General features: G+C 33.5%; 1 protein-coding gene and 1 pseudogene across 1 annotated transcript; both read right to left on the bottom strand.

The window, feature by feature from the left end:
- Nucleotides 1-328: 328 nt before the first annotated feature.
- Nucleotides 329-5,582, bottom strand: LOC143582706 (casein kinase 1-like protein 10). The gene is made up of 14 exons (XM_077065199.1): nucleotides 5,500-5,582; nucleotides 5,376-5,416; nucleotides 3,232-3,301; nucleotides 2,973-3,121; nucleotides 2,797-2,892; nucleotides 2,625-2,695; nucleotides 2,458-2,519; nucleotides 2,289-2,352; nucleotides 2,112-2,196; nucleotides 1,855-1,981; nucleotides 1,594-1,673; nucleotides 1,451-1,511; nucleotides 917-1,038; nucleotides 329-844 (listed from the first exon to the last, which is right to left on the bottom strand). Exons 1-14 carry the CDS (start codon nucleotides 5,573-5,575, stop codon nucleotides 563-565), a joined length of 1,386 nt encoding a protein of 461 aa, XP_076921314.1. The 5' UTR covers nucleotides 5,576-5,582; the 3' UTR covers nucleotides 329-562.
- Nucleotides 5,583-11,046: 5,464 nt separating this feature from the next.
- LOC143582701 (uncharacterized protein At3g06530 pseudogene) lies at nucleotides 11,047-12,775 on the bottom strand (annotated as a pseudogene).
- Nucleotides 12,776-14,750: the final 1,975 nt, after the last annotated feature.

Genomic DNA, 14,750 nt, shown 5'->3' with positions numbered 1-14,750 from the left:
GCCCAAAATGGTCATCACATTTCTCATTTTTAAATTGATTCTCTTAGAATCCTTACCATATATATATATATATATATATATATATATATATATATATATATATATTGGGACACTCAACAGGTTTAAACCATAAGGGGCATTCTAAAGAAGGGCTTCGAAGCCCCGTTTTCTACATGGTGATGACGTGACACTGTGGAGGGGCTTTGATGCCCCCCACCGGCCCACCATAGAAAACAGCCTAATATAACAGCATTCATAATATACGAAACACATTAAAAAGTATATCCATATTTTCAAATTTAATCCACAAAATACAAGCGAACTGACATAATTGTTGGGTTGACTAGAAATATAAATACAAGAAAACAAGGAGGTAAATCCAGTTTCAACGATTTTTCAACATAAACGTTTTGACAAGAGCATATGAACATCCACCTTGAAGTGAGATACACTCTTCCTTCAAAGCCACAAGATCAGGAATAATAAATCTTTCTTTAAGATTTTTGCTGTAAATGAGAGAGAATGGTTATTCGAATGAGCCCACAACCAAAAAACCGGTTTTTTATTTCCTCTTGCCAATATTTAACAGTTCGAAGCTTCTCATGGCGTCATCATGGCCACCTCTTGATGAAGGTACCGCCTGTGTGAAAGATGATGACTTGGACTCGAACCCGGGTTGTGAGTGGAGCCTTTGAGTGGTTGATATGCGACCGCTGCCTGAACCCAACCGGTTCGACCGGCTCTCACTGGGCTCGCCAGACGAGCTTGGTCTGCTGCTTGATATGACTGCTCGTTTTGAAGTACTACTTGTTCGTGTAATGCGGGCTCTATCTGACTCACCATGCTGAATACACAAACGAAAATGTAATTTTAAGCATGAATGAAGTTACTTTCTTATGTAATTAAAATAACTCACCACTTCTTTAGATGGTGTTGTGCGTTCTGAAAATCGGTGTCTTGTATAATCACCAGGCAAACCAGCACGTCTAGCAAATGACTCCACTGTGCCCGAGAATCTATCTTTAACCTCTGCTCTCACTAAAAAATATAAATATAAATTATCACCAGATTTTCCACCCTACTTATATTGCAAGTTCTATAAATCAAGTAAACCCACAAATGCCAATATCTTATAATTATACAAACACTGCCGTCTAGGGGTGTTCAACGAATCAAATGTCGAATATTCAAATTCTGAAGTTTTGAAGCTGGATTCGAATTCGAAATAAATTTTTCAACAAACCCGAATATGATTCAAATCAAATTTAAAATTTCAAAATTTTCAAGTCCGATTCGAATATTGACCACTCCACTATCATCCATTATACGAAACAAACCATAAAGAATCTTGGCATTGTACGTACACACACACACACATATACAAGCACACAAAAAAAAAACTCCTAAATACAGAGTTACATAAAAAGTAGAGTGCAAAATAAATAAAAACCTGGTGTTTTTTCTGCTCTTTCTGCTGAAGGCCCTGGATTCAGTGGTAATTTGCCAGCAGTCTGATTTGTAGTAGAGGTTTACAATTACAGAAAGCAAATCTAAATGATTGATGAAATAAAAAATAATATAAGAAATTCTTACCCGTCCTCTAGAACTGGAACCTGAACCAACTTGAGGATACTTCAAAACAGTCCAGTCAAAAACATAGTCAAACTGATAACCTGAAACACAAACACCGCGTATAGATTTGTTTCAATAACAACAACAATAATAATAATAATAATATAAAAATAATAATAATAATAATAATAATAATGGTATGATGATAAAGCATAGTTTATGCGATGATATATAATTGAGAATCAACAAAAACAAATTCTCTAATAATATTCAGATTTTCACCTTCTCGTATGAAGAGGTCCCGGAAAAGCCTTTTCAGGTAAGAGTAATCTGGTTTATTTTCAAACCGCAATGATCGAGAATAATGAAAATACGATGTGAATTCAGTTGGATAAGATTTGCAGAGCACCTGTAGATTTGGTTCATTTAAAAGTCACTTTATTAAGAAGTTAACAATGAACATTCTTATGATTCCCATGTCACTTCCTTAAAAATTTATAATCAAGAAATGCTTAAAATATGTTTGATCTTAAGAATACCTCTATAGAAGTAATCATCTTCTTTTCACTAATTTTATCATACTTTTGCTTCTTAGTGCCGGCTTTCAGACCCTGCCAAGGAAGGCTGCAACCGCATATATACAAGAGCAATGTTAATGGAAAATTTTAAAAAGTTCAAAATATCAAACAATTAAATAAAGTTGTTATATATTCAACCTTCCTCTCAAAAAATACATGAGCACGTAACCAAGAGACTCTAGATCATCCCTCCTGCTTTGCTCTACAATTATAAATAAACCAAAACCATGACAAGTAATTTGAGTCTAGGAAATTATTACAAAAATAATTTAATCATGGAATATTCCAAACGAGCATGATTACTTACCGACACCAAGGTGAGTATTAACACTGGCGTAACGGGCTGTACCAGTAAGGTTTTTATTTTCCCTGAAAAAAAATTGTAAGAAAATATTAGTTGTGATACAGAACAAGCAAAATAAAGAATATAAAAATATCATTTCACTCAAGTTTTGGCATAATCAATTCCAATACCTATATGGTATATGCTTGTGTGTCTGAGCATCTCTATACTTTTTTGCAAGACCGTAATCTATAATATAAACCTGTTTCAATATAAACAAACAGACATATGTTGATAAATAAGTTTAAAACGAAACTAAAAGAATTTAACATTATAAAGACCATAACTTGTAAAAGAGAATACCTGATTTGCCTTCCGTCCTAAACCCATCAAAAAGTTGTCTGGTTTTATATCACGGTGAAGAAAACCTCTTGAATGCATATATTCAACTCTATTTATCTGCATAAATCAATAAAAAAAGGTGCAAGTGTTGATGCAATAGGTGCAATTAATCGGATTACACAAGGTGTGATACTTACCATCTGATCTGCAAGCATTAAAACCGTTTTCAAAGTGAACTTGCGATTACAATAATTAAATAAATCTTCCAAACTTGGTCCAAGAAGATCAATAACCATCACATTATATTCTCCTTCAACTCCAATCCATTTGAGGTGTGGAACACCAGCTGTGTTAATTTAAAAAGAGTGTATGATAAGTTTCTTAAGTCTTCACATAAAAGAACAATATATACAAACATAAAGATGAAAATAACAATAAAATAAACATGAAACTCACTTCCTCCTTGAAGCAGCATGTACAGTTTCGCCTCATAATGAAGCTGCGGGTGCTTGGTCTTAACAGATTCCTGAGAACAAATACGAGATAAGGCCACACGAAAGACGCAATAAAATATATTTTAGGTGAACTATAGCTAATTACTCTGCTGGTTTATTTCACTAGCTATTGCTGTAAAACCAACCTAAATTTTAAATTTTTGTGTTAAAAGTTGAATGATATTGCAATCTGTTACTTTAGCAATTATAAAACACTTCGAGGTGCAGTTAATCTTAAGTCAATTATGTTTGGTTAACCTTTAGCCACAAATTTAACCTCTGTTACTGTAACTATTAACTTAAATCAAATCAAATCAAATCAAATCAAACATACCCAGTATTTCCCACCACAAATAGCCTAGGCTATCATAAGTAGGGTCTGGGGAGGGTGGGATGTAGGCACACCTTACCTCTATCCCTAAAGATAGAGAGGTTGCTTCCGGCGAGACCCCCAACTCAAAAGTAAATAGATATACAGATAATGTTTATATATATATACATATACACAATCAACTACAGTGCTATGATATTAGTCTGTTTAATTCAACATTTCACTATAGGTAAACGAAAAACACAACACACGGTAGAATTTAGTAAATAATAATAAGTAGAAAATAATAATTCTAAAAGTAGAATTAATAGTAAGAACGATAGTAATACCAACAACAACCACCACAATAGCAATAGCAATAGCAAAAGGGATAGTAATAATAATAGCCCGTCATTCTAAAGGTCTTTAACCTTAATTCTACGTCTCCAAGAACTCCTATCCTCAACCATGTCCTCAGAGAGGTGCAACTCTAGCAAATCACGCCTAATCCTCTCATCCCAAGTCAATTTGGGTCTACCTCTACCCCTCCTCCCCTCTACAATAAGGCTTTCCACTGATCTAACGGGAGCCGTTGTCTGTCTCCTTTTTACATGTCCAAACCATCTCAATCTGCCTTCCCTTATCTTATCTGATATAGTAGCCACCCCCACTCTTTCCCGAAAAGCGTCGTTTCTTATTCGGTCTAACATTGTGTGTCCACACATCCACCTTAGCATCCTCATCTCTGCTACCTCCAACTTGCGCATGTGTGTCTTCTTGATGGCCCAACAATCTGTTCCGTATAGCATCGCATGTCTAATCGCAACCCTATAAAATTTTCCCTTTAATTTAGTAGGGAACCTCTTGTCACACAATACCCCTGTGGCAGCTCTCCATTTACACCATCCTGCTTGGACACAATGGGCTACATCACTATCTATGGCCCCGTCACTTTGCATAAACGATCCCAAGTATTTGAACTTGGTTGACTGCGGAACCTCCTGGCCTTCAATTGTGATTTGGACATCTTCATCATCGTTTACCCCACCAAAGTCACAGTAAAGATACTCCGTCTTTGACCGACTAATCTTCAAACCTTTATTCTCTAGAGCAGAACGCCACTCCTCTAGCCTCATATTCAGATCTTGTTTACTCTCTGCGATCAACACGATATCGTCGGCGAAAAGCATGCACCAAGGAACAGTATCCTGAATCAACTTTGACAACTCATCTAGGACTACTGCAAAAGGGAACGGGCTCAATGCTGATCCCTGGTGAAGGCCTACCTCTACTGGGAAGAAGTCCGTATCCCCAACAGGTGCACGCTTGTTTCAGACTTGGCATACATATCCCTAATTATCTTTATATATTTTCCACGAACACCTCTACTCTCTAGGCAATCCCAAAGGAGCTGACGTGGCACACTGTCGTACGCATTACATTTAAATTTAAGTTAATCACTCTTATGTTCGGTTAAACCTTCACCACCAATCCTACTTCTAGTTTCTACCTCTTTAGAAATTTTGTGACTTCTGGAATGGTCCTATTGATATGTAAAGTGTTTTAACTAAAGTAGTAAAAATTTATTGTGTTTCAATCTGATTAAAACTTAAAAACTATGAGAAAGATTTCAGATTTATTATGACTAAGAACATAACCTGGTAGAAAATTTCCACAACATAAATAGTAACATACAAAACAGAACACTAAAAACTTATATAGCAAAACATACTTGCCACTTTAAGCAAACAAACACAGAGCAGTATGTATAAATGTAAAAAACCATAAATACATACCAATTTGACAGCAACTTCTTCTTTAGTTTGAAGATTCACTCCTGCAAACAATAATAATAATAAGCCAATCACAAATGCAACATAACCATAAAACAAAAAATAAACAAAACAAATAATTAATTACCTAAATAAAGCTCTCCAAAAGATCCACTGCCAATCTTCCTACCAAGCTTAAACTTGCCACCAATCACATGATCCATTATGAAACCCTAACTAACTTATTCAAACACCAATTACTTGAAACAGTTTCACGGCATGAAAAGCTAAGATCCCAAAAACCCACTTAGATCCATCAACATCAGAACCCAGATTCGAATTGAGGAGAATTGGTTGATTAAGAGCAAACCCTAGAAGTGGGTAAAAGGGGGAATTAAGATAGTGGGTTTGTGTAAATAAGAAGTGATAAAGGGTGATAATGTATTGTAGAGAAGATGAGGATATACGATTGATTTGAGGTGAGGGGTGGAATCTAGGGTTTGAGATTCCAAGGAAGGAAACAAGTGAAGAAGAAGAAGCAGACGATGGATAACAAGGATTCGGACACGGCGACTTTTTAGTTTTTACCAAATTTGCGTATAAAATAATAATAATAATAACAACTAGTTTTATACCTGTCAGGTGGTGGTCGGGATGTCATAATTGTCAATGCTATATTTCTTTGTATTTTAAATAAAAATAGTATTTATTTGAAAAATAAAATACCCGACTTCATTAATATAAATACAGAATAATGAAAACTAAATAATTATAATAGTACTAATTAAATTATATTAATAATAATATTATTAAAATGATCATAATTATATTAATATTGTTGATAACAAATTTAAATAATAATAACATGATGCTAAAATCAACATAATATATGACTTAACAAATATTTGTGTGTTGTTCCCAACCTAACCAACCACAAAACTAACACATGAACCTACCAAACTTAAAATCACTAAACAATGCCACTAAATGTTGATTCTATGGAGTGTACATGGTTCATATTGGGTTGCCCTTGAACTTCCATTTTATATGACAAGACACTCTTGAAATTTTTCTTAATATGCGATGTGGGACTGAAATTTCTTTGAATCATTTCAAACGATGCAATCATCTATTTATTATATGCAGCAATATATATAAAAGAAATTTTTAAAAAAGGCCAAAGCATACAAAAGAAGAATTCAAGAAAAGATTATTTTATAACAATATCTACACAGGATATTACTATGTCCACCATATGCTCGACAAAGACTTAAGGAAGCTTGCATTTGTACTTGTTTGGCCAGATGTAATAGTTTTGATCACAATGATCTACTGATGCTTTACATTGCTTTTGTCTCTGTTATGCCTTTAGGTCCACTAGAGCTTATCTTCGTGCTTATCTTCTGAGATGGGTATTACTGAACATGCATTTGTTTAATAGATCTGCAACAGTTTCAACAAATTATCCAAAAGTCAAAAATCAATGAACCCCCATTACATAGATTATGTATTTCTGCTTCAATGTTATACTGGTTCATTTTTGATCTGTAACTTCCTGGTCATCTTTTTACCGTACCAGTTTAATTTATGTTTGTACTTACTTTCTATCTATGATCCTCAATATTGAAAAGAACTTTGGGTGACCATAATATATATGCTGCAAGAAGGAAAAAAAAAACAATAATCAGCAAAGAGGTTTAGGATGTCAACAAAAAGTCAATGGTAAGTCAAAATACCTGATGAGGGATTTGACCATTTTCAAGATAACTAACATAGTCAAAACCACGAAAGCATTTCTAGCAGCAGCATTCTGAGGTCAACAAAAGTCAATGATAAGCCTAAGTACTCGGATGATAAATATAGAAACCAAAAGGTAATAATATTAGAAAAGCACTGACATAAAGAGCTCCCCCAACTACTATGAGGTGCCATAGGGGCCGCCTTTCTGCTCTAACCCGCATAGCTCGGACATTTAACCAACCCGAATAGATTTTATTTTTGCTATAATCTAGACCCTAAAAGTGTAGAGAATTCACAATCATAAAGCTCAGAATATGATAATAATTATTTATTTTTTTTTTTGGAAATTTAATCAATTGCTCAACATTAGAAGCGAATTTGGTTATGACCTTTTTCTACGATCGTGCAACTTAAAGGGAGTGCACAGAAAACCCGTGGCTGCAAACTAAAAAACGCCCTTGCTTTCTTCTTGTCTTCAAGAATATCACAACCGCCCAACAAAAGATCATCATCACTCTCGGGTATATATAGCTTTAAGAACATCTATTGCTTTCTCTATTGAACTGTAAATCCTTGTGGTTTCCAATAACATCTGTAATGTTGGTTGTCGAATTACAATTTTGTTTTTCTTCAGACAATAACCATTTGTTGTTTCATTGACGAATTGACCTACAAAAAAGATTAAAACATGCATAAAATACAACTTACGGTAATTAGGCACAGTTTTTAATCTGTAAGATCTTGAATCAGGATGTGCATGCATACATTTTAAGTCTTAAAAAAGGTAATAAAACACAATTGTAGTACCTCAATGTTTGCATCACAAACATGACTTTCGGCTGTCACCTTTCCCACTATCCATCCCATGAAAATCCATCTTCCCTATTGATATCATTATTATTATTAAGTTAATGATTCTTCAAAAAAGCTAGTTAATCCAAGCCTGAATCTTTAATGTTTGCCTTGCCTATTTCTCTTTCCTCTAGTAACCTGGTCTAGCAATATATAAATAGGTAATTTCAACTGCCATTACCTATATGTGAGCTCAGGAACTCCATACCTTCAATTGAAAGTAAAACTCAAAATTGGATACACAAACAGGTGAAATAATTACTCACAATTCATTCTCGGTATAGGGCGAAAGAGCCTACACCGACGAAGGAACAAACTCCTTTCTCCAAACCTGAAACTCGGTGTCAAAGACAGAAAGAAAGAGAGAGAGACGAAAAGGAAGCATATTTTATTTTTGGATAAAAGATTTGAATGCGAATTGTGGTAATATATCTCGCCGGGAGCAGGAGCGGTTATCCGCGAAGAATCAGTGACGTAACTGTTCCTAACTTCCCCTTCAAGAATATTAGGTTTTACCCGCTCTTCATCTCATCTGTCAATTTACAAGTAAAAGCAATACAGGTGAACTTGTGATTAAAAGTTAAGGACTTTAAAGGGCTAGGACGAGGGAACAATATATTATATAATTGAAAGTATAGATTTTTTATATGGGATTACAAAGATTTTAGTCCATTGATATGGGATTTCAATGGTTAATATTGGATTGAGAAAATATTATGTGTAAAATAAAGGGAATAGCGTAAAAGGAATCTATATAATAATATATATAAACGAAACCTTCAAAATTCTATGTGTCATGATGTGGTCGCTCCCTTTTTTTATGGAAGTCACTGGACTGCTTCATTTGTAAAGAGGTTTCTCATGCGTTTGATCCGCTTTTACGGGTCTTCTAATGGGTTTGGATAGGGTGAAATGGATTATATCATATTCTGAAACCCTAAGTCTAAAACCTAATCATTGCCTCTCCATATTCTTCTTGTGAACAACTGATCGATCGTATCTCTACCTGTTGCAACAGGCAGTTGATTCTGAACGTAGGTTATAGATCACGACATCTCTGTCCCCAAATCACCAATTAATCGTCGGTGAAGCATGTATCCTAGCTTTGAAACACCAAATAGCCTCAGTGTTATACATCAACCACTCCTATTCTTCCATGTACTTAATTAATTAGCTAATTTATTAAAAGTTCAAAATTTGTTTGACATCAACACTATCATAAAGTGACTATTACAACTTCAAGAGGCAAAATCCCATCCAAACACAATTTATGATTAACAAAATAATACGTTAATTTGGTTCACTAACTATAACTTTTTTCTATTATCCATCCCTAATTCATCAAATCTAAAAGTACACAACAAACATGATCTTTTTGATTCGGGAGTCTTATGTATACATTCTATGATAATATCGAGTCATTTTTATTAATTTAGGTGTGCATGAAGTTAGACAGAGAAGATACAATTTCATGGGATATGAACGTAGTAAGAAGTTGTATAACAAATTTTCCCAAATGGAAATTGAGTACTTGAAGTTCTTAACCTCAGCTTGGGTTTCAGTTATGTTGGTTTTTACCAGGTAATAGTTCTAGAGTGAAACTAATTTATGCGGCTTTTTTATGTTGAATCAATTATAGAATAAATAAATTAGGTTTTCAATATCGTCAAATATTCCGTTATAGAAAAAATGGTTTTAGGGATTACAAATCTATTATTGGGACCTGTTGAGATTTGACCTGAAACAAAAGAGAAATTCTATCTTCAATACATGTTTTGTTTCAAGCCGCGCGTCAGACTTATTTATAATCAACTCCTGAATCATTTTGACATTTCTTAAACCATAAGAAATCATCGTGAGGTGTCCTAGGCACATATCAAACACAACACCAAATAAAAAAATGTGGTTAAAAATTATTTGTTAGGATGCTAGATTATTTGAAATATTCTTATAAAATTTAATGGGATGGGAGTTTATTATGTAAATTGGATAATTGACTCACAACAATTTTTCATTAGGTGTCTTACTTGTAATCTTAAGTCTTAACTGTGTTTCTTTCTAATTCAGGTTAGACTTAGAGATATTTGGAAGTGAGTTGTGCTGATGGAGAAGGTCATGTGCATTGCTCACCTTTTGAGTTGGTTAATTTGTTTTGTTTTTTTTTAAATGAATCATTTAGGTATTCTTTTATCTTTTATATCTCATTGAAATGCAACTGAACTACAGATGGACATATTGAATGATGATATTTCTTTATAAAATGTGTTGGCTGCGACAGCTGAACTCAAGGCGAAAGATGTTGAGACAAGGTAATATTATTGTGAGAATATACAAAGTATAATTAATTTTTAATCAGATATTTTTGTAACTTTTTTAAATCATAGTTTTAGGTTTGAAATTTGCTGCTTATCTTGAAATCAAACAGCTTCGTGTGGAGACTCAGTATTTATATAAGCATGAATTGGTCTTAGGTTTTGTATTATGGCATACACTTTCAACAAATCTTGCAATTGAATCTCATTTGAGCGTTAGCTTTGCAATTATGGTGTCTTTAGGTGGGCAAATTTAGGTTTCATTAAAGTTTGGTGTTTGCATGTTCTAATGATATTTATAACTGAGTTTTAGGGGGTGTTTGGTACAGAGAATGGAATTGTAGAGAAATGGAATAGAGAAATCGAATTGCAGAGAAAGGGAATTGGTCTGGAGAATGAGAATTGACTGTTCTGTTTAATAGTACAGAGATTTCAGTAGAGAAATATAGCTGAGAATCATTTCTCTTGTTTGGTACATAGAAAATAAACAGAGAATTATATCAACTTTATCATTAGCACAAGTATTTTTTTCATAACAAATATTTATTAAAAAATAAAAAACATATAAAAAGATGCATAAATTCCAACCAAAATATGCATTGATCAAACCAATTCACATACAAAACATAGTTTTTAAGCAAAAAACATCAACCATAGTTAAAACCAATTCACATACAAAACATACTTCAACCATACACAACTATCCCATTGAACCATCGGTATACAACTCGACCATCTCAATTTTCTCTTCTATTGTCAACACAAGAAAAGAACGTCCTAGATCCACATCTTTACCAATCAAATGAGCTGCTTTGAACTGTTTTTTCGTAGTAATACCTGGTAAAGCTTTCATGATAAGGTAGAGCACACAAAATCATCTCCTCTGTGTTGTAAACATAGATCCTATAAATAAAAAATATATAAGCATGTGAATAGAAACATGTTCGCATACAAACTGTAACATACAAGAAACCTAAATATTCAAGATATAAAGTATGAATTATAAATTAAAATACATACTTGTATCTACGAATTAGATATTCGAGTGTCCGCAGAGCAGAAGGTAACATAAAATATCCTGAAAGCAACCGCAAATAAGAACTAATTGAAGCATTAATTTGGTTATTCTCTTCAATGCCCACCAGCTCTCTATCCAATTCTTTACTCTTATGTGCAAACACATCATTCTTGTAGTTCCCAAATCGTTCATCTTGGCTAACAAGAACCTCCAACCCTGAGAAATCAAGGCTCAAATCATTCAAAATTGGCAAAACATTGAATCTTCTGGTTTAACAAACAATTATCCAGTTATTCTCAAATTCTCGACATAAAATTTCCTGATAGCCTAAATTACATCAACAAGTGAAAACTTCAGCAATGGCATCATACTGATCTGCCACTTATCCATCATTTATTTGAGCTTATTCTTTAATGACAGACAAAAAAAAAGTTCATTTGCATCAATGGCTGAACCAAACATCAGTTAGTCTGACTAATACATTGTTAAACTCTATAGTTCATCAACAATCCTTAGAATGTCTCAAACCAAAATTTACAACAGTAAAAAATCATGCTAAAAGCATGCTTTGAAACAAACTAGTCTATGATTGGCATTAATCAGTATTTCAGGCACTTTATCCAACCCATGTTTGATCATAATAACTAGAACAACCTACATCAACAGCTGATCCAAAAACCTAAAAAATTAATTAAAAATTTGTTGAGATGAATTGCATATCTTCAGTTAAAACCTAAATTCCACTAAATTTAGCTTATTAAACTCCTGCTTTCAAGTGATTACGGTATCCTACAACATCTAAAACCGAACATATAATCTAAACTTATCATAAACTTCAACTACTAGCTACATAACCTTTAGTATCAAATCAACACAACAATATACATATCAACTTTTCAATAAAAAAAAACCAATTTCAGCACCAAAAACACAAAGCGAGCAGCATGCTATTTGTATGAGTATCAATCAAAAGCATGAACTCAACAGGCTAAATAAAAATTTACAAGTTCTACATTCTAAATTGTTGAAAGAAATTGCATGTCTTCAGTTAAAACCTAAACTACACTAAATGTAGCTTATTAAACTCCTGCTTTCAAGTAATTACAGTATCCTACAACATCTAAACCAGAACATATAATCTAACTTATCAAAAACTTCAATTACTAGCTGCATAACCTTTAGTATCAAATCAACACAACTAAATAAACAAGCAGCATACTATTCACACGAATATGAACCAATACCTGACAGCGCGAGGTTAAACAGAGCATCGATATCAATATCAGCTGCCTCCTTGGCATCAAACAGGATTGACGGACGAGTGAACGGCCGTTTGATAGGATCTGCATCGGCTGTAACAATTGACCTGATTGCTTGTAGCTGTGCGGTAATTGATGCCGCCATTGTAGGATGATTAACAGTGGATTCTAGTGAGCTAATTTAGGGTTTGTTGTTATGAATGAATTTGATAAACCCTAGAAGCTGAGTAGAGAGGTGGTTACCGACTTCAAATGAGATGACTTCAAATGAGGAAGCTGGTGATAGAAGTGAAAAGGAAGAGAATGGAAGTGAGAAATGAAACCCTGGAGAAATGATTTCTCCGCTTTTTTTAGAGAAAAGAAACCAGGGAAATGGAAATGGTTTATTTCCATTTCTCACCTCTTTCTTTCGTAAACAAACAAGAGAATTGTTTCTATTTCCATTTCTCACCCCCCAATTCTCTGTACCAAACACCCCCTTAAGGTTTGTGAAAACAGGTCCATTTTAGGTTGATGTTTGGTAAGCAACTCTAAACGAGTGACACTAACACACCTAATTTGTTGATAGTTATTACAGACTAGGTATAGTAATCATCAAAGTTAAAGAGAAATGTTAGAATCCACATGGTGTCTGAAGTTGAGTACATACACATTTGCTTTGATTCCTTTTATGAAAGGAGGAGTTACTGATTTTTGGAAGTTATTTTGGTTAGGGATTTATGCTGCTGTGTGGAAGTTTTCTTGCTATATAATGTGATGTAACCTGCTTTTAGCTATAGAATTTGTTGGATAGATGTTTAATCTTTATAGGATTTGTAGAATAGTTCAAGCTTGGGATTATTTAACATGATTGTTCAAATATTCTAGGTTTTATATATTTATGATGAGGTACCTTATGGAATGAAGCTGAACATGGAGCTAGGAATGAGAAACCAAAAAGGATTAAGGATGCACATTTGTTACCAGTACGATGACGGGTCAATTATCTGCTGAAACATTTGGAGGCTCGAATGTAACTCAATACCTTGGAGGTAAATACAACAATTTCTTTGATCTGTAATATGTAAAATATCCAATTTTTCTCTAAATGCAAATGTTGCAAATCTGCAATGTTGAGCGAGTGGTTACATAATGCACAAAAAGACAAACATGCGGCTTTCTGAGGTTTGTTTATTGGTATTTGACTTTCGATTTAGGCTTTAGTTTCTTGGTCTTTCTAATTTCGTCTTTTTTTGATAAAACATATTGAAAACCACATTCAATCTCAAGAAGTTTGAATTATCTAATTATATAATAATAACCATGTTTAATGGCATTCATCAGCTTTGCTTGGAGATAGATTAGAAACCCAACTATGCCCAGAAGCAAGTTATAATATTGTTTATAATTATTTTTGGTTTATGCGTGAAACAAATATTCTTGTGCATTCAAAATTTCAAACCTTTTTCTGAAATGTATACAATTACTTTTGAGATGCGAAATCATGCAAAAAGTAGCTATGCTTCTACAAAACATATATCAAAGCAAGAGGCTCTATATACGCATCGCAATGGGTAGGTCACACTTAATAGAATCCCTAATAATTTTTTATCATATTGTCATATCTAGATGCCACTTAAGAGTTGTCAAAACTAATATACCAACAAAGAGTCGTTAAAAGTGTATGCTTTATGGTTTGATTTTTAGGAACATTATGATTTGTTACTCCACAAATCAGATTTATTTTGAATTTTTGGAAAACTAACATTTTCATTATTTTGTTGTCTTAGATATTAGGACAAGAATTGGTACACCATAGAAGAAAACACTGAGTGCGTCTATCAAATTAAGATATTATGGGACTTTTTGAGAATGTCTTCAAAGGTGTGTTTGTGTATGCATTTGTTTATGAGTTATACTAATATTACCATTCTAAACTTGCAGAGTCACTCTTTTGGAAGGCCCATTATTAGTTATGAGAATTTTAACGTATATGATTATTACTTTATTTAGTGACATTTCACTTTATTTTTGTCAACAGTCAATGTGTATGATACAAATTCAAAGGTGGTTTAAAGATAAAAGTTGTCAGCCCATATTCCTCATAAAAAGAGAGGTAGATACTTCAATATGGTGGTTTGGCACCGTTTGGCTTATGATTTTGAAAAACTCAACTTTTATGAGCATTTTGACTTTTTGGTCACATTGAATTTTATGTGGATTTTGACTTTTCAGCATT

The sequence above is a fragment of the Bidens hawaiensis genome, unplaced genomic scaffold (assembly GCF_021521415.1).
Source record: "Bidens hawaiensis isolate Kalapana, Puna unplaced genomic scaffold, B.hawaiensis_p1.1 tig00031842_1, whole genome shotgun sequence".
Lineage (NCBI taxonomy): Eukaryota > Viridiplantae > Streptophyta > Magnoliopsida > Asterales > Asteraceae > Bidens > Bidens hawaiensis.
Note: the sequence above shows the minus strand (reverse complement) of the source record. Positions and strands in the feature narration are given on the sequence as shown.